Here is a 20230-nt window from a genome sequence, read left to right as displayed (position 1 = left end):
TGGCCTTGCTTGTTTCAGGATTTTGGTACTCCAAGGAGAGGTTAAAGAAGAATGAATACTAATTCTGCCATTAACCACTGTCAGACAGCCTTCAGCGCGTATTATTCCTTGAAAACTCCTTTAGCATCATTACTGTGGGGAATCAATAGGCATAAAGTGCCCATGGGAACATGGAATTTGGGGTGGGGGGGGCAGAATCCACTGTCTATTTATAGCTCACAGTATGGTAAGGTGAGAGGGGGAAAACTTCAGTTGTAAGTGGTAATTTTGAAATAATTGAATAGCAGCATAATTGCCATCTTGTAAAAGATTATACAGGGTTCCTTACATTTTCTTCACACAACAGTAGGCTGGTAGTAAAATTACAAGGGAAGAATATTTGATGTAATAAACTCAAATTAAACTGAATAATTTTCAGCAAACTGCAGGACATTGTACCTTCTTGCTGGTTTATCATGTTGAACAGATGTTCAGAACTGCAGGGGTCTGGGCTGGTCCCAAAGTTGAGGGTGCCTCTGAGTGGGCTGGGCAGGCGGATGTGGTACAGTGTTTAAGGAATGATTCTGTTTTGTTGGCCTTCATTTTGACTACTAATGCAGGTAGTTTTGTGTATTTCTGTTTAAAAAGAAACTGCTGTAAAATGTTTGCTGAATCTTCTGGTGCAAATAATAATTTCATACTGATTTAGATGATGGTCCTCTTTATCTGAGAATAAGGGTCCTGATCTAAAGTCTGTATCTGATATGGAGATGAATTCCTGGAGTCTAAAAATATCAAGCTACTTAAAGGCCTGTGACTTCAGGCTAAGCATATATTTGAGGACTCTAGCTTACAATTAAGCATATCTCTCTCTTTCATTGAGAGAGAGATATAGGTATATAGAGGGATGGGCTTTGCTGAGTTCAGATTCGTTCTACCTGTTTTTAAGTGCAGATAAGGAGCCTCAGTTTGCTCTTGCTATGTTTTCTTGAATGGCCTCGGACTTGTAAACAGAATTAGTTCCAGTGATTACATAAAATTAAAAATACAATGTTAAACTAGATTTTTTCTTTTTTTTTTAAAATGTATGTGATATAAAGTAGGTAGCAAAGTTTACAGGAGAGACAAATTTTACCTTTTTAATGAGAATCCTGAGACCTGCGTTCATTGATTTCTGAATTTTGTTCACCAGTCTTTACCTCATTTTATAGGAGAAATGTCTGAAATAGCATTAATTTATTCTAAGAGCTTTTACAAGGTCACCAGTGGGAAAATAAGGTTGCTAAGAGAAATTGCATGAATAACCTATTCTTTAGCTTTTCCTGAACACTGTGAAGGTTTATTAAGCGTGTGGCCTGTTTGCATGAGACAAAACTATTTATGACCATCAGGGTCTCCCCCTTAAATAACATACAAAAGTCTGCCAGATTAGACCCATACTATTTCAAATAAATAGTTAAGTCTTGCGTTTTTTTTAAGCAAAATAATATTTTCAAAGTGTCATTTAAAAAAACCCAACTCTTGTGTGTGATAGTCAGAGATAAATTATTCACAGACAGTTACTTTGAACCATTGTGTTTTCCTACCTCTGCATAAAAATAAACCCAGAAGTCACTAGATTAAGCCATTGCTCTGTAATGGTTCTTTCAGAAATGTTTAACTGTAGCTGCTGCTTTGTTGTAGTGAAGAGCTGTGATTCAGACTTCATACTATGTTTGCATTTCAGCTGTCACAGAAAGTGAAAGATGAAGCCTCTTGTTCTCTTGGTTCTTGTGATCTGTACTGTAGTCAGCATGAATTTGAAGCTCGTGTCAAAGAGAAATTCTGGTAAGTCACAGAAAAATATTTTTACTTTTGAATCTGGACCTAGTGCTCATGCAATCAAGCATTTTAGGTGGCTGCTTTTTGCTTTGCATATATACTTGTTCTCTTAAAAAAAAAAAAAAGTCATAACCAATATGGTTTGCTTACCAGATGTTACGTGATGAATTTTCTCACTATAGAGTTCTGTTGATGTGACTTTAAGCTATTTGAAAGTGTCCTTATGTTTTCTTTTATTACCCTCCCCAGCCCCAATTTAAAAAAAATGAAAAAGAAAAGGTTGATCTGGTTGAAAACCCACAAAGGTAATAATGACTGGCATTGTTTTAGTAGCCAATCTTTTTCTTATACTAAGAGATTTTCTTAACTGTGAATGTGGTTTGTGGTGACTTTTAAGTCTGGATGATTTCTTTGTATGTTGGAAGGACATCTTACAAAAAGTCATGCCAGCCATATGTGTGATCTTATATAGGGTTAACTGGGAAGAGTTTTCCTGGGTAGATAATATCTGATTCTTCTGGCAGTGGAAGGGAGTGGGAGTTGGTTTATGTTTACCAACATAAACCTTTTGAAACCTACTAATAGCAACAGAACACTTCAAAGAAGCATTAGAGTATCTCCTTCCAGGATAGACTGTTGATCTGGATAATGTTTCATCTATACTGGAGCCTGAAGTGACTTCTAGTCCATGCAGCTCTCCCCCCTCAAAGGGAATGACTTAATGAGACTGTTTGCCTTTCTCACGTAAGCTGTGAGTTTGGAAGGACATTGGGCAGACAAGTAGGTTAGCTGCAGTGTTACATAGTGGTGTTAGTCTGCTAGAGCCGTGTGTACGGGGACAGGTAACTGATGCAGGATAAATGTTGTACTTTTAAACTTGCATGTTAACTTACTCATTTTTTTTCCCACTAGTTGTGTGCTATACATGCAAGTGTGAGGGCTTCCATTGATCTTACTGTTTTCAATGTCTTCAGCCAACACTTTAGCAATGCCAACGCTTTTAGTTGTTGTGGCTAGTTTTAAGTTTAATTTCTGCATTTCTTGAGAATGGAGGAGAAAAGTTATTGGTCCATCTATTATAAAGAACTGGATGTCACATCCCAGGCTAGGAAGCGTTACTCTGGGAACCACCAGATGCTAGGCTGAATTCTTTCTGCTGGGCTAGAAAGTGTAAATGGATGTTGCTAAATCGAACCAGTCTATAGCCTTTTGTTGTGGTTATTGTGCCCTGAGCCCTGTTTGCGCAGTCATGGATATCGGGTTTGTCTACAGTGGAACTTGATCTAAACTTTGCTAAGGGCAATGGTGTTCCTGTTTTTCAAAACTGCTATTACTGGCCTGGATGGGAACCCCTGTGAGATCCATAATCTGTATAATTGAGCCGCCTTGATTCACTGATGCCATGCAACACCACCTGGCTGCAAGGAAGGGCCTTTGCATTTCTTTTATCAGAAGTACACATCTGTAGAAGTAACATGCCTGTGGTTATAGAATCATTCAGCTGGTAGTTTACCTTTAATTAGATTTTAGTGTTTTGGGTTTTTATTTGCTTTCTTTCACTCTACCGAATGTCTTATGTTATTGGCAGCTGTTGACAGTATCAATTCAGGTTGAGTACTGGTGGGAAAAATGCTTTAATGTGTTAGACTGTCTATTGCTAAATATAACCTACTGGTGAATAGCTGGTTCTTTTCATTTGATTGAGTTGGTACAGGTTGAGTATAAGATGAAGGGGAAAAATGCATGTAAAGTAAAATTATAGTTTCTTTGCAAGTACATGATCATGTAGTTGGTTTTCACCTTCAATACTCATTCTGTCATATGTGCTGATTTTTAGGTTGCTATGTGGAGCAAACTATTGATTTCTTTTTTTTTTTCTTCTTCTTTTTCCACTACATTGTGTGTGAAATACATTTTCTGTATCTGTGATTTCAGCACTTTAGAGCAAAATTGATAATTTGACTCCCTTTCTGAAAGGGGTCTTTAGATATGAAGGACTGTTATTTGATTGCTTGGGGCTTCACTAAATGTTATATGTTGTGGAGGGACAGATGCTCCAGAGGCTTCTGAACTTTAACTATTTGTATTGTTGTTGAAGTAGAAGATGGGAGATAGCGGATGGATGCGGCCAGGCAAATGCATGAGGAAACAATGAGACCATGTTGCTTGGTAGGGTGGCAGTAGCTATAGCATGCTGGTGCTGTAGTTCAGGGTCTTTTTTCTTTTTACTGGTGTCTTGATAAAGAAGAGTGGGAAGGGGAAAGTAATTTAATGGTTATTTGTGGGCAGCTGCACTGCAGTGTAAACAGCAGCATCTCTGAAAGCAGGAAGACTGTTTTAGCTGCAGGTGAGAGCCGGGGTGGGGGGAGTGGATGGGGTGCCCAAATGACACCCTGCAGACAGGATCTCTGCAGCAATGTTCTGGATGGATGTTGTAGTCTTGGGTCTTGCTGGCTATTGGTATGGGGACGTCTAAGCTGGTGAGCATCCTTAAGAGGGGAAAGGAAATTGTGGAGACAGTTATGTAGAGCTGTGTGAAGCAGTGCATGGAAAGTGCTGACACTAGTGATGAAGACAGATTTGGGCTACTAGGGCAAAAAACCAGCAAAATCAGGGTATCAGTGTCATTGCTGACTTATGTAGACTGGCATTTTTCCAAGCAATATGTAGAATTATTGCATGAATGGCCGGAATTGTGATTAGTGTTAAGTACAAGGGCAATTATGAAGTTGACTAGCATGTGTGTAATATCACATAATAGATTATATCCCGTGTAAGGGGTAGGGAGAATCTAAAGAGAGCTGAGTTGAAGAGAACTTGGGGTGGAGTAATGAGAAAGTGCGGTGTTGTCTTCAGGTAATGCAAAGGCATCACTAAACCGGAGGCAGTCAAGAGAGGGGCAGAATGTCCAGAAGGCTGTTATCAGTGAAACTGAAGTTGCCTTAAAGAGAACAGGGGTTTGGCTAGGAACTATCTTCCAAGGCTGGTGGGAAAATACTCCTTTGAAGTTAAGGAATGGAAACCCGAGGGGAGAAAGTTGAGGATGAGAACTCCAGACAGCAAATGCAGACAGTACACAGGGGCTGGACAACAGGCAAGAGTCATTAAAGAGAGCTCAAGAGTGGAGGATCTAAGGTGTCAAACAGAAGGTGGTGAAATGGTGCTCCAGTTGCAAGCATAGAATTAAAGTTTGCTGAAGAAACAGTTCTTATGGAAGGGAAGAGAAAAACAGAACTTGAAGAGATTTGTCTCATGTCCTTTACTTGCCCTTTGTTAGAGATTCAGGTGTCATAGAATCGTAGAATGGTCTGAGTTGGAAGGGACTTTCAAGATCACCTAGTTCCAACCCCCATGTCATGGGCCAGGACACCTTCCACTAGACCAGGTTGCTCAGAGCCCCATCCAACCTGGCCTTGAACACTTCCAGGGATGGGTGTCCTGGTTTCAGCTGAGATAGAGTTAATTTTCTTTCTAGTAGCTGGTATAGTGTTATATTTTGGGTTCAGTATGAGAAGAATGTTGATAACACACTGATGTTTTCAGTTGCTGCTAAGTAGTGTTTATGCTAGGTGAGGGATTTTTCAGCTTCTCATGCCCAGCCAGCAAGAAGGCTGGAGGGGCACAAGAAGTTGGGAGGGGACACAGCCAGGACAGCTTGACCCCAACTGGCCAAAGGGGTATTCCATACCATGTGACATCATGTCCAGTATATGAACTGGGGGGAGTTGGCCTGGGGGAGGTGGGGATCGCTGCTTGGGAACTAACGGCATCGGTCAGTGAGTGGTGAGCCATTGCATTGTGCATCACTTGTTTTGAATATTCCAATCCTTTTATTATTATTGTCATTTTATTATTGCTGTTATTATCATTATTAGTTTCTTCCTTTCTGTTCTACTACACTGTTCTTATCTCAACCCACGAGTTTGTTTTTTTGTTTTGTTTGGTTTGGTTTTTTTTTCCCTTCCAATTCTGTCCTCCATCCCACTGGGTATGGAGGAGTGAGTGAGTGGCTTTGTGGTGCTTAGTTACCAGCTGGGGTTAAACCATGACAATGGGGCATCCACAGCTTCCCTGGGCAACCTGTTCCAGTGACTCACCACCCTCACAGTAAAGAACTTCCTTACATTTAATCTAAATCTACCCTCTTTCAGTTTATAACCGTTACCCCTTGTCCTATCACTACACCCCCTGATAAAGAGTCCCTCTCCAGCTTTCTTGTAGGCCCCCTTTAGGTACTGGAAGGCTGCTATAAGGTCTCCCCGGAGCCTTCTCTTCTCTAGGCTAAACAACCCCAACTCTCTCAGCCTATCCTCACAGGGGAGGTGCTCCAACCCCCTGATCATCTTCGTGGCCCTCCTCTGGACCTGCTCAAGCAGGTCCATATCTGTCTTATGTTGGGATCCCAGAGATGTCCATACTTCCATTTGGAGAAGACAGGCAGGAATGCATGTGAGGGCTTCAGGTAGGTTTTAGAGTACCTTGCAATGTTGCAAAAATGACGCAGAAGCTTGTAGCAAGACAGATTTGTTTGGCTGCTTCTCACTTGAGATGTGGTGCCAAAATAATTAAAATGGGTGAGCTAATTTAATTATGCCAGTCAGATACTTCTTTACAGGCAGCAAATTCCAGATGCTCCAGAAGAAATCTGTCATGTCTACAGAGTAATGATTGCTGTTTGTGGTGGGAACAGAACAGTTTGCCTCAAGCATCTGTGTGAATGTAATGTTGACTTAAGTTTCACAGGCATTGCTTAATATTAAGAAGCTTTTTTGAAAGCTGCAGGTCATCCTTTTTTGCCTGCTTTAAGAAGTAAAACTGAGCAAATAGCTAACGCTGGGACCGCAGCCTTAGCAATATCCTAGAAAGGGTATTTTACAGGTGGAGGTTATACAAATAAATTGAGGATGTGGGAGCTGCTAGGTTCCCAGCTGGTAGGTGATTTCCTTTTAATCTGATTAAGTGACTTCTTTTCCCAAGCTCTTTGTATATAGTGCTTTGAATAATCATAGCAGGGAATATAAAACCAATTAAAAAATCATTGCATTTTTTAAGCAAAAGATTTTTCAGATTATAGATTCTGTTTGACTCACTAGACATAATTCCATTAGTGAATAATTGATGCCTTTTATTGTTGCTGTATTTATTTGCTGAGCTGAAATACCCTATCTCAGCATGCTAGAGCTCCAGAGGGCATGCCAACCTTGTGTGGAGGAGCACGGGCAGACATCCCCAAGGTTTCTCTGAGCCTGCTGGCTGCAGAGCTCGTAGTAGTCTTTCTGCAGGTTAACAGGGCTTAATTGGCTCAGGCCTGGCACCAGTATGTCCTCCAAGCTACAGAACCAGAATGTCATGTTTTCTGCTCTGTAGCGTGTCAGATGGATGTGCTCTGGGATTCTGGCCTTCCTTCTCCTCCTCTTTATCTTGGGACCACCCAAAAGGCAGTCATATGCCAGAGGATCAAGTGCATCTCTGATCCCCTACCCACCCCATCACCCTACACCTGCATCCAACTTTGTCACCAATGGCTTGGGAGAGAGAGGGCTTGACTTAGCCTCATGCCTTGCTGTGTATGGCCATAGCCAAATTATCTTAAATTCTCTCATTGATGTTGCAGTAGTTAAGACACAGTGCTTTAACACATTCATTTAAAACCTATTGGCTTGATATTTCGTGCCTTTTAAATGTCATGCAACAACTTACTGCGGTCTGCTATAGATATTTCACGAGACCTTCGCTTTCCTACTAGTTGTCACTGCTTTAGCCTAGGGTTTCCCTCTGCTCCCTTCTGTGAAGCTCAATCTTCCTGTATTGTTGCTGGATCACTTCAGCCATGAGAACTGTGATGTACATGGAAGCAGAGGTGTTTGTACTTCTGAGCTGGGATATCCTAGAGGAGTTTAACTCTTAAAAGTCTGTTGCTCCTGCTGGAGTGGGCCCCTAGAGGAGCCGCAGGATGAGCACTCACAGTTGCCATTTGCTTTTTGTTTGCAATTGCGTCTGCTTGAAGAGCTGACTTCTGGCTCTGATGTAAAATGCATGGCTATGAGCCCTCCCAATTTCTGAGATATGAGTGATGCAAAAGAGGCTTTCAGCTTTTAGTTCCTGCAAATAACGTGCAGACACAGAGGAAATGGGAGTTTGGCAACACTAATCAGCGCACGCTGGTCTCTTACTTTTCCCAGAAGATGTTAAGTTATTCACAGCTCCAGCAAACAAAAAAAGTCGGAATCACCGTTGTTCTAAGCTGTCATCGGTGCAGGAATGTACAGTCCCTCTTGCATACGGTTGTGTCTGCTCACGGGTTCACAGCTGCTCTCCATCTGTTCAGTTTGGGTCAGTGGGAAGTGAGGAGCCAGGCTTCTGCACTCAGTCAGGTCTCAGAGGGCTACCAGCAAGTAAGCTGTGAAGCACCAGTAGTCTGTGCACCTCATTACAGGAGTCTCAGCCTTGGTTTCCTCTCCTCTAGACAGAAAGTGGCATTGCAGCTAGACAGAACTATCTGGGAGACAGTTGGCAGCATTTAGACATTCTGTTTACTGCTGGGTAGGAAGGAAGATGCATAGAGAAGAAGAAAGGAAATAATCTGCTAGAGGTTTGGGGTTTTTTTAGTGACCTCAGCCTGACAGGGTTTAAATATTGAACTTAGCTAAAAATTTGAGTGTTTAAATATTACACTCATTTAAAATGACTTCATGTATAATTAAAACAATTAAAATATTGAGCTTATACTTAAATATTAAAGCTAGACTCCTTTCCCAAAAGGGGAAACCGCAGCTGTATCTGAATAAAATAAATGAACACAATTAAATTGTTCCAAACTGCAGTAAATCACAAAGGTAGGATCTTTAGGGATAGGGGGAAATAAGCAAAGCATGAAAGAAATGTCATTTCCTCAGTTAAAAATCTATAATCTTCCACTTTTGCAGTGAGCATCATGGATATCTGTGGATATCTGCTCTATGTCTAGCTGCAGCATGTAAGAGTTTATTAATAAAATCTGAACCTCTAGTAGACATACCGTCATGATTGAGAAATGTTACAGCTCTGTGCCTTTAATTGGATAATACTTTTTTCCCTCCCCCAAATGGGGCCCTTTTGAATGAAAAAACTAATGTATCAAAGTGTCTTTGCTTTATTTTCTTTAAGATCCTAAATAGAAATTTTAAGAGATCTTCATTTCAGTATTTCTAGTATGCCCACTTTGAGGATGTGTGTCCTAGGTTCATGTCCTTACTCTGAAACTGACTGTCCTGAGGGACAGGGAAAGTTGTTCTGGCATGTTTTGTTTTTCATCTTGTTCATGAAAATATTTTTGGAAGGTCTGTCTTATGTAATGTTCAAATGAAAGTATAAATAATACAGCTGCAAACTTACCCAGAACACAGTCTTCAAGCTCAGCACGTTCAGTAGTCCTAGAGATGAATGTCTGCTCGGTTTGGGACATCTGTTGGTGATGCAGAGGCTCAGAGGTAACTTAGGGGGATATGGACTTATAGGAGCTATAAGGAGTCTGTGATGTAATGGCTTAGCTTTGGGTCAACTCCTGACCAAGAACAGTTCTGAGGTGTGCTTGGGTTTTCGTAACCTGAATATATGTTTAAGGCAGGTTTTTACAGACTGCTGGATATACTTGAAGGAACGTAAATAAGGCTCCTTAGGTTGAACTAGGTATGAATATTAATATACATTCTTATATCTCTGTACACTGAATTTAAAGAACTTTTTCTACTTTACTTTCAGAATCTTGCTTGTTGTTTGAAGTGCCTTTCAGTTTCAAATTGCTAGTGCCTGTGACACATTGTATCAGAAACTTCTTTTTTACTTTTTACTTGTTTTTGCCATGAATGTAGCTGTGAAAGGGGCAAGCAGTAAAATTTTGGGAACACTATGGGAAACAGTGAGAGAAAGGAGAATTAAGATGCATTTTTGGTTATTTTTTGGCATTTAAGTTTGGAGAAGTTGCTTTTGCAAATACTGAAGGAAACGTCAGAGGTTTCCCTTTTCAGGAGGTGCAGAGTTAAGTATTTCAAGTTGTTGACCTGTGAAGAAGGAAGGAATTCTTTTTAGTGCAGTGCCTGTATGTGCAAATGTTAGTATATAGACCTGCGTGAGATTGTTGTGGTACTGTTGTAACTTGCTAAAGTAGAAATGATTGCCTATCTATGAGTTGAAAGCAAAATTGATCTGAGCTGCAGTGTCACCTCTGGAGTGTACATTTTATCACTTTATTAATCTCTAACCCTTTCAAATCCAATTGATTTTTTCCTACAAGAAGCATGATTAGTACTTATAATACATACCGATATGAAAACATACAGTGCTCCGCTGCTGAAGACAGAGACTTAGATTAAAGTTAAGCTTCTGACCTGAGCACTTTGCTTTTACAAGACATGGTATCTGCCAGCCTCTGCCATTAGTTCCTTCTCGCTTGCCCTCCTGTAGTTCCCCATTCGAAGCAGGAATGGAGGCAGTGTGAGGGTACATCTGTTAGCTTGACTTGTTTTAAACCTCCTCCACCTTTGAGATTCACAAAACTGTAGCTCTGTTTTGCTGCATATGACCTGCGGAAACTCACTCCCAGTCACTTTATTTTTTATTTATTTTTTATTTTTTAAGGAAGGTATTTTGATGCTTCAAATGTAAGACAGGTGTAGTTGGTTTGCATCTTTGAGGGATCAGTATTGCTTTAAAAAGATACCTACTGAGATTTCTGTAGCCGTTATTCCAGAAGGGAAACTAAATAGTAATTGAATAAGTAGGAGACTTTGATCCAGGCAGCTGTAAGCATTGTTTAGTGGTTTTTAATAAAGAAACTGGAGGCAATAGCTGTACCTGGTATGAGCCTTTTGTATCTGGCTATCTCATTACTGTTGCTGTAATAAAGTGGGAGGAATAGGAACCTGCAGCAGACCCTGACTGCTAACCTGACCTACCAGCCCCTCTGGGGCAGGAGGCATCAGGGAAAGTGGTACCTGTCAGGGCAAGCCCCTGAGGGATTCAGCTTCCCCTTCAGTGAACAGGCCTGAAACAGGGCGAAAGGGAAAGCCCGAAGTTCCCAAATTCCTTTCTAATGCGTAAAAGTACAATATTTTCTGTGTCACTCTTGCTTGTGTCTGGAGGACATACTGCTGTTTAGGCATCCAGTAACCATGTGTACAGTTTAAACGTTTGTTAGGGCTGTGTAGTCGAGGCCTTGAAACATGATGGTAGTATTATTTTTTGGGCTTTCAGTATTCTAATTGTGCTTTGTTACCTTGCCAGGGGTTTTTTTGAACTCTCATGGGACTGTTTGGTGTTTTCAGTAAATACCTGCTAGCATGGTATTTAATACGAGTGCTTTTTGTCTCTAATATTTGCATCATAGTTATTCCCACTTTACAGATGGTAGAAGACCATACAGAGGTGAAGAGATGTTAAGGTTGCCCAGCACATTGAAGGTGATGTGGGGGTATAACACACAAATAAAATGTTTCCCGCTGTTCTGTTATGTTGCTAATGCTTCAGGCAAGGATGAGGAAACCAGTACTGTCTCCTGGAGAAGTTTTGGGGCTAAATTAGCATGTGTGTACAATGTGCTTTTATGTCCTTGGATACATGTGCTCAGCATGTGTAATTTCTATTATTTTTTCAGTAGAAGATAGTAAGGTGTGTCTGCTAGAAATGGAGAAGGAAGAGAAGGAGAGAGATTCTCCAGGTTTTGTGCAATAGTTTTAGACTAAGAGCTTTTGCCTTTGAATGTAAAAGTCTGTAGTGTGTATTGGCTATAAGCTGTCCTCCCAGTGTGTAGTGGGGGACATGGGAGGAAAAAAACTTAAGACTGTAAAATGGCATGTGGAATACTTGAGGGACTGTAAGCCTTGGAGTCACCAATCAAGTCTCTTGGGTAACCAAGTTTATAGAAACCTGTGTATATAGTTAATCCTCTGACCTAAAGAACATGTGTTGATCATAAACTGCAGTGACTCTGCAGGCAGTCAGCTGCATTTGAGCCACTCCGGGCTCCATCTGTGCTTACCTAGTAGCTGCCTTTAGATTTTTAGCAATACCAGGAACTCGAGTTCTGTCATCAGATGTGTGAATAGCTTAAAACAGCTTTATCCAAGGACACCTCAGTGTATAGTCTAACAAGATGTTCATGTTTGTTTAATGAAATGCTAGTCCTTTCATCCCACTGTACAAATACATATAAAATTTGAGTGCAAAGTTGTTTCACAGATTTTTTTTTTTAATTTATTTTTTATTATTTGAGAGTTAATGGGTTTTGTCTGGTATGTTGAAGATAGAATTGACTTAATGTTTGTGAAGACTGATGTTAATATAGCAGATCAGATTTTTCACAAGACAACAGGAATTGTTTGTTCTTGGATTTAAGCTTTATGGTTTTGTTTTGCTGATGCAGTCTGTGATCCTAAGGTTATTTGGATCAACGTGCAGAGCCACTTCATGCATGCATTTGCTGTCTTACATGTTCAGCAAAATACATATGTGGGTGGGCCTGGAAGGGGAAGAGTAATGCGAGATATAATCATTCTGATGTCTTTGAGCTAATGGTAAAATGCAGAAATGTAATCACATTCTACAGAATAGGGCTCGTCAGAATTTTTTTTTCAGTGACACAATTTCATTTTGAACAGTAAATTCCCTGAGATGGATACATTTAATAAGCCATGGAAAACTGCTGGAACATGAATCAAAGGCAGGGTTATTCCCAGGCTCTTTATCTCAGGGGCATTCAAAAGCTGCAGCTGAACACTAGGGCTTCTGGTGTCCTTGATATAGATGTCGGACGAAGAAGCTGGGAGACTTTGAACACACAGTGGTCAGGACCCTACTGTTCCTGGGATTCCCTGCTGGGAAGCAGTTGGCTATGTCAAATCTCCCAGGTTGCCTGCAGAGGAGATCTGAAAACCGAGAAAGTGAGAGTGCTTTAGTGGAGCCAGGTCATTCTACAGGCTTCTTTGGCTCCCAGGTTGGAGGTGGATCTGGGGCCATCAGCACTGCTCTCTGGCACGCCTCTCTGGTGAAGGAGGACCACCTTCTGGACCTGCTTCTTCCTCTCTAGTTGCAGGCTTCTATTGTGGAGTATGTTTTCTTGAGAAAATAAACCAATTTTAAAGTATTTCTGAAACCCGTTTGTTCTGGTACTTGTGGTTTTGAAAAGCAAATTTGAAACTCAAGCCAAGAAAATAATTATTGTAGAATTGAGCCCTTGCGTCTATTATTTATTTTTGATGTGACCTTGAAAATCTTGTCCCATTGTATAAAGCCAGAGAGGTGTGAATAATGGTGTGGGTTTAGACAATCAAAAATAAGGAAAGACATTAGGATGTGTATCACTAATGACATTTTGGATGTAGTATTTCCATTCAAAATGAGATCTGTAATTTTAGGCAAATCAGGGGACTACAGTGGAAACTGCATGTAGGAGTGGAGTGTCCCAGCTTTATTGGAGCAGATTGAAAGCTGAAGGTTTTTGGCTGACTTCTGATGTAGGTCAACATAATTTCTATTCACTGTGACTTTACATCATATTATTTACAGCATTATGATTTTTTCATCTGGATTGGGTGATTAAATTTGCTCTTTACCATTCAGTGTTTATTGCAAATGGTTTTGTTCCAACTGCAAAACATGCCTCTGACTTAGTGCATAAGAGATGAAACCTAAATCCAGTCACCTGGGATGCCTGGCTGCAACTCTTGTGGACCTTACATAGGGAAAGTGTAAAGCTCAACCAACGAAGAAAGGATCTTTATTAAGTCCTGTTTTAGAAATGTCTACAAATGAACTGTTCCATTTGCTGCCCTTCAGAAAGAGCTGTAATTGATGGCTTTCTCTGAAGGACACAGATCCCGTGCAAACAGTTGGTTGTCCAGCATGCTCTTGTGCGAAGTCTCTTGCAGAATGTGTCAGCAGCTTGCTTCATCTTGTAGTGAGGCAGATCCTTGATGTGCTGTGGTAATTAGTTGTTTGTCTTTTGGAACAATTCCCCCCGCCCCCCCCCCCCCAGTGAAATGCTGGGTACCTTGGTTGTGAGAATTTAAAAAATACAAATTCCACAATGTGGCTGTAGAATGGCTTGGTAATGTCAAACCAAGTTGAAATGTTACATTAAGTCTCTTACTGGTGTGTAAATATGAGCATCCTCAAGGGAGGCAAGTGGGTTTTTTTGCTGGGGGCTGCTGGGTAAAAGCTTTCCTCTGTAATAGTTTCACTGCTATGATTGGCATGTTTTTCAGGTTTGTGCAAGACAGGCGCATCCTTTCCTGCCTTTTCAGAATCATGATGTGTAATATACTTGTAAAAATCAGATCTCCTTTAATGGTTTTATTGTGCACATGAAGGTTGTGCATTATCAATGTAATTACTGAGATAATTTAATACTCATTGTATGCTTTACTATGGTGCTTTCCAACAGGGAGCTGTAAAAGGTAATTTTGATCTCCTTAAACTTTGTTTAGGTTATTAAGAAATACTTTTTAGAGGCAGAAGAGGGAATTCTATTTTTGCATAATCTAATAGCCCCTTAAGGCTCACCTTTTAAAATCACATCAGTCAGATAAGGGATGAGATGAGAGCAGTCAGTCATCTTGCTAAGTGTTCAGTGATTCTTGAGCATGCAGCATCCACGGCTGGCAATCCCCAGCTGCAGAGCTGTGCAGCGTTTGGTGATAGTCAGTGTCAGGTTTTTCCAAATGACTGGGAGGTAAGAGGGAATAAAACTGTCAAAGGTCTTGTGTAAGCGTGGTACTGGCTCTTCCAATCCTTCCTTTGAGGTGTTATTAAAGGTATCTTAGTGCCCCAAACAGTCTAGAGCGAGGGAGAGGGCTGAGCTGCCCCCTTTGCAGGATGCTGTTTCTCATCTCAGCTGTGTTGGGAAGCAGCGGTGCAGCCCCTGCTCAGGGTGGTCCCAGCAGGGACTTCTTGAGCTTGTGTCCCACACACAGGGTTTGGGCTCTGCTCTGAGGAATCGGCCTGGGCTGTGTCGTGTTCCTCTTTCTTATTTTCTTCTTTGAGAAACTTTCTTTAGAATAGGATACGCTGTAATATGCCAGGAGAATTAACCAGAGGAAGTGTCTATGCAGAGTGAGAGAGGAGCTCATTAATTCCTTAAAAATTAGGCAGTCTCCATCTGAGTAATCGGTGTTGGCTGGCTGGCCTTCCTTAGTCTAAGAAGTAGCTCATTAGTAGAATACACACAGATGGTACTGTGCTCTAAGGTATTTAAAATACACAGGCAGAGAGCTGTATTAATAAGGCAAACCTGTCCTTAGTCTCTGTGACTGAGTTCGCTACAAGCAGCAGAGGGAACAGTGTCATTTGGTAAATATTATCAGGTAAATGCATTTCCATAAATTTATTTAGTTTTCACACTTTTCTGCATTTAACAGATTATGATAAATACTCAAAGTAATTTACTGTTTCTAGAAAAATTATATTGCAAGAACAGACTTGATAACTACTTCATTTGTTCAGTACCTAATTTACCCATACAATTGCCTAGAGGGAGAGATGTATTCAGACCCTAATTTTTATTTGGTATATATATATATTTTTTTTTTTTTTTTGCTTTTTGTTCTTTCTTATGATGTTTTTCTGTATGCAGTTTGTTAACAGCTTATTCAGAATAAGACTTTTTCTGAATGAGTTGAGTTCCTTCTGCAAATGCTAGTGGGTAGCAAAATAAGAAGTCACCCACCAGGGAAGACAGAAGGTGCAGAGTCTGGAGCCCCCAGCACTGCTGGGGAGAAGGAGCCATCCTGCAGCGGGTGAGCAGGGGCTGAGCAGAGGCACCGCCGGCTTCCTTCCTAACAAACCTGCCAGTGCAGCTGAGGCTGCGTGGCCATGCAGAGAGGTACTGCCCTGGGTCTCCTGACTTTAAAGCTGTAGGGTAAATTCAGAGGTGATAATAATCATAGCTTAATTTTCAAATGACAGACTTACCCTCTGCTCCTCATACCATCTATCTCATTGAATGGAGGACTGTTCCATCCCTTCTTCGGGCAGCCTCCTTTTTGCCTGAGCCTGTCTTAAAATTGCTGTTGTCCATTAGTGCACTTGACTGTGAGCAGTGAGACTTTCTTTCCTCACCCCATCTGTGAATTCGTAAGCATATTGGCTTTGCTGTTTAAGAGACTTTTACCATTAAGACTGGGCTGGGGAAGAAATGGGCTCTCTCAGATAATTGTTCTTCCCCGAACAGTCGGAGTTTGGTCTCCTGTGTAGTTACACTTTGTTTAGAGCTACTTTTCCCATCAGCGCTTGCATGTCTTTTGTCATGAACTGTGATAAATTCTTTCTAATGAAATAATTTAATGTTTCCCTTGTTGATTCTCTGCAAACTCAGTGCATTTCACACCTTCCATGGGAGAGTTTAAATAGAGCTGTTAGTTACACCTTTTTGGTGCATGTTTTTTCACCAAGCCTTCAACAGAGCTGTCTGTTGCATTTTCAGCAGATATAATTTACATTGTTGCTTCACTTTGTTTTTCATTACTGATAGATTGGATGTCTGTTATTTGAGTGTATGCTGTTGTTGAAAAGAATGGTTCAGCTTGATTGGTCTTTGTGTTGTTGCATATGTGCAAGTTACAGTGCCATTTTGGTAGATCTTTTTGAGTTAACATTTGTTTTTGTGGAGTGTATTTTAAAAATACTAGCCTGGACTAGGTAACTTGGGAATAGATGTAGTCTGTGAAGAATATGTTAATAGTTACCATGTTGCTTTAGTGATACACAGGTGTTGTGAATGATGCTGCTCCTTTCTGAGGTAGAGCACTGCTCACTCTAAGTTCTACTTTGGGCTTGGGTTCAATCCGTGGTAGTGTGTGTGGTTTCCACAGCCTGCACTGGAGGGAGCAGAACTATCATGAAACAAGGTTTATTTTGTGGAACTCAAATATGTGAACCTGAAAAATTTGAAGAAACAGTGGAATGTACTTACTGCTCTGTGGCAATGGAATTCAATGGTTCCAAGGTCATTTAGGGATGGCTGCAAGTAGAAATGCAACTTAGTGGTGTATTGAGATATGAGAGGATGGGACAGATGTTGTGCAGAGGGAACTGGGAAGGCTTTTTTGCAAGGGCATGTGTAAAAGACTAAGGCTTTAGAAGAAAACTCTTTAAAATGATTACTTGATTATAGACTTGGCTTGATGGAGAAGTGGAGAGGGTTTGGGGTTTACAAGGACAGGAAATCACCAAGTGACATGATTTCCAAGGAAATTTCAGGAGTTTGGTGGCAGTGGGATTCCATAAACTGTTCCAAGGTGGCAGTGTATGCAGTCCTGGAAGTGAGGAGGGCTTATAAGTGAAGGCGTCGAAGAAGGAAGAACAGTATTTCATTTTAGCTTTCACATTGCAGGGTAATTTGATAGGGTTTACTGGTAACCGTAGGCTGTGTTGGTTTTTTTTTTTTTTTTTTTCCCTCCTGCTGTAAAGCTATTGAAGTTGGTGGAAATAAACTAGGAATTAACAAACATGACTGTGTAGCAATGGGACTGTTTCTCCCTTCTGTGTGCCAAGCTTCTGCTTATTTGGTGTGATTCTGCAAAAACATCCATTGATTTCAGTTATTCAGAAGCTAATTACCCCGTAACCCACAGGATCAAGCAGCAGAGCTGCTTATTTAGCCTATAACAACGCCGTTCTTATTATGGTGCCCAGTTGTGTTGGCACTTGCTGCAGGGAACCTCCCATTGACCCTGCTTGCGAGATGGCTGCAGAGCAGTTCCCCACGCACGTATCCTGCCTCTAGACCATGACTATTGCACATGCAAATGGACAGCAGTTATCATTTAAGTAATGAGTACTTAATGGATGTTTTTACTCTGTAAATTTGAGGCATTTTGAAGCTGAGATTTCCCTGCTGGTGTAATTTGATGTGTGCCATAAATTGCTGAGGTGAGAACACAAGCAGGAGGCAACCAAGTTATCAGTAGAAGTAGACTCTGACAGCTCCCTCTCCTGCTTCTACCTCAGGCATTGCAATGGATAAGTGGAGAGAGAAGTATAAATGTATCACAGTAAATCCCCAGGAAGAATCTTTGCCTTTTCTAGGTGGTATCATGACGAAAATTGCACTGCAGTGGATTTTGTAGGGACCTGGGTCTTCGGTAAAATAAGTCAAGCCTGTCAATATGGTAGGTGTAGCAGCAGAAATTCCCCTAAAATGACACCTTGGCTGTAGTTTGACTAAACAATCAATGAATAGTTTAGTGCAGGCTGAATTCAGGCATGCTGTGCAGATTCCTTCAGTGCATCCACTTGAAAAGGCCCTTTAATGCTAATTCGTTTGGATATCACAGTATTGTTCCAAATACAAAATTTGAATTTTAATTGAAGTTTTGTAGCCCACAAGAGAAAAGTAATACATCACTACTATTATTTCAAAGACAAATCCTTTGGGGGGAACTCCCAATTGCAATTCTTCAAGCATCTTTAAGATTCTCAGAAGCAAATCAATACATTTCTCAACAATGATTATCCTTGGAAACCTTCTCAATTAGATATGATATAAAGATACAAAGCTGTGGTGGTCTCCAGCTGAGCTTTGCCTGTGAAACTGCAACTGGAATGCTAAATGAAATTGTAAAACAGAACTTGACTGTGTCAGTAAGCAGCTATCTTTTGTCAAGTACATGTGGTGATAAAATTACCTCTGAGGTTGGAATTGTTGACTCATTTAAACTGTAAGTTCTCATGAACTGGCATCGTCTCTCTTCTGTATTTGACTGGAGCTTTTGAGTGCTTCAGCTCTATGAAGGACCAGGAATACTTTAGTAGTGCTAATTAGAGGGCCATAGCCTGTCCTAAAGTGCTCGTTTGAACTTACAGTGGTAATGATAAAATATTAATCTCTCCGAATGTTAATTGGGATCGCTTTGTACAGAAGAGCAGAAATGCTGCAATTCCTGGCAGGGCTATTTTTAAAAAAAATCAGAAACAACTATTTTACTGATGTTGTTTGTGATTAACTTTAATGGACTTATGGTGATTTGAGTGGCTAAGAACTACACCATGGATCAAGATTGCTCTGATAATTCTTCTGCTGTGAGTTGGGTACCATTCTCCAGCACTTGCCTGACTGAATGCACAAACTAACTTCTTTCTGCAACAAAATATATGGGAATGCCTGACCACCTGTGTAGTCGCTATCTTGGTCCTGTCCTGTTCAGTTTGCAGCAGCAAATATATATGTTTTTTATATATATATAAAGGTACTTCTTTGGGAGAAACAGTTTGTTGGGATGGACAGACCCAGTGCTGTGTAATGAGTGTTTGCGCATTAGTTCTTAAGAGCGTTGTGGTTGGATGCTGGTAAAATGGTAGCGGCATCTCCCTCTCCCTGTATAAGGCAAAAGCGGGTATACTCTTAAGTATCTGGAACAAATTGGTTTTGTTTCAAACAAATTCATTGTGCTCAAATGTGAGTGTGTGAAGGATGCCTCTCCCGAAAAAGCTGTTAGTCTGAGTTGTTGGGAGGAATAACAGGTTGAAGTTGTCCATCATCTCCCATCATCATTGTGGCTATGAAGAACCAGTGAAGGCCACCAACAGCTCTTTGTCAGGTGTCTTCCTCAGGGCACACATTGAGACTGAGTCTGCAGAACAGTCTTCTAGAAGCCAAGTTCATTACCTCATTCAAGCTGTTTTGTGTGATCTAAATGGAATAGTTATGGGAGCAGAGGGTTTTTAATAGGATGTGGGAAATTCAGGTTCATGCTTTCTGGAATTACAGAAACATAATTTTCTGTTATTTTCTGTTATAAATTATCTTCCTGCTTTTAGTCATCCAGTCTGCATTTGGTTACAACTTTCCCAGTTTGATTCCAAGTCCATGTAGTTTGTGTTGCTAGCTGGCAAAACAAAATATGGCAACCTCCTATAGATAGTAAAGGACCCCAGAATCAGGAAGGATTAATTAAGTCCCTGGGTGAGACTGTAAATTATGTCTGCTTTCTGCCATAGTCTTTGATGGCAAAGTCACATATTACTACTCTCAAGTGCTATTCCAAAAGCACTGCTAACATGCTCCTTTGGTCTGTTAACTTTTATGTCTCTCCATACTGACAACAGTCCATCAAGCCACATTTCTAAGCCAGAAAAAAAGGGTCAAAAAAAAGTGCGTATGTTTAATGCAGCTGATTTAAAAATGTCAGAGTTGAATTCTCTGGTGGTGTACTGTATTGGAAAACTGTATGAGAAAATCTCTTCTGCAGGGGATCGCAGAATGATGATAAAGCACTTGAGTTCTCCTTGGACTTGGTGGGGTCTCTGACCTGTTACACCTCAGCAAGTATCTGCTGTGTTAGCTCAGAAAGGGTTAAGGACTTTCTGGCAGCTTCTGAATACTAAAGCAGTTATTTTCCCTGTATAACAGTGGAAGAATGACTATGCATAATCTAATTTTAACTTAATTTAGTGTACC

At 40.7% G+C, this 20230-nt stretch overlaps 1 protein-coding gene across 1 annotated transcript in view; it reads left to right on the top strand.

The window, feature by feature from the left end:
- Window positions 1-1724: 1724 nt before the first annotated feature.
- The window catches only part of IL1RAPL2 (interleukin 1 receptor accessory protein-like 2), a 387096-nt gene continuing 368590 nt past the window's right edge, over window positions 1725-20230 (top strand). The window contains exon 1 of the mRNA XM_010568937.1: window positions 1725-1806. Within this exon, the coding sequence (XP_010567239.1) occupies window positions 1725-1806 (82 nt within the window). The remainder of the gene's footprint in view (window positions 1807-20230) is intronic.

Source organism: Haliaeetus leucocephalus, unplaced genomic scaffold, assembly GCF_000737465.1.
Source record: "Haliaeetus leucocephalus isolate CR32 unplaced genomic scaffold, Haliaeetus_leucocephalus-4.0 Scaffold262, whole genome shotgun sequence".
NCBI classification, from domain to species: Eukaryota; Metazoa; Chordata; class Aves; order Accipitriformes; family Accipitridae; genus Haliaeetus; species Haliaeetus leucocephalus.
The sequence above is the reverse complement of the archived record's forward strand: the minus strand, read 5'-3'. Positions and strand labels throughout refer to the sequence as shown.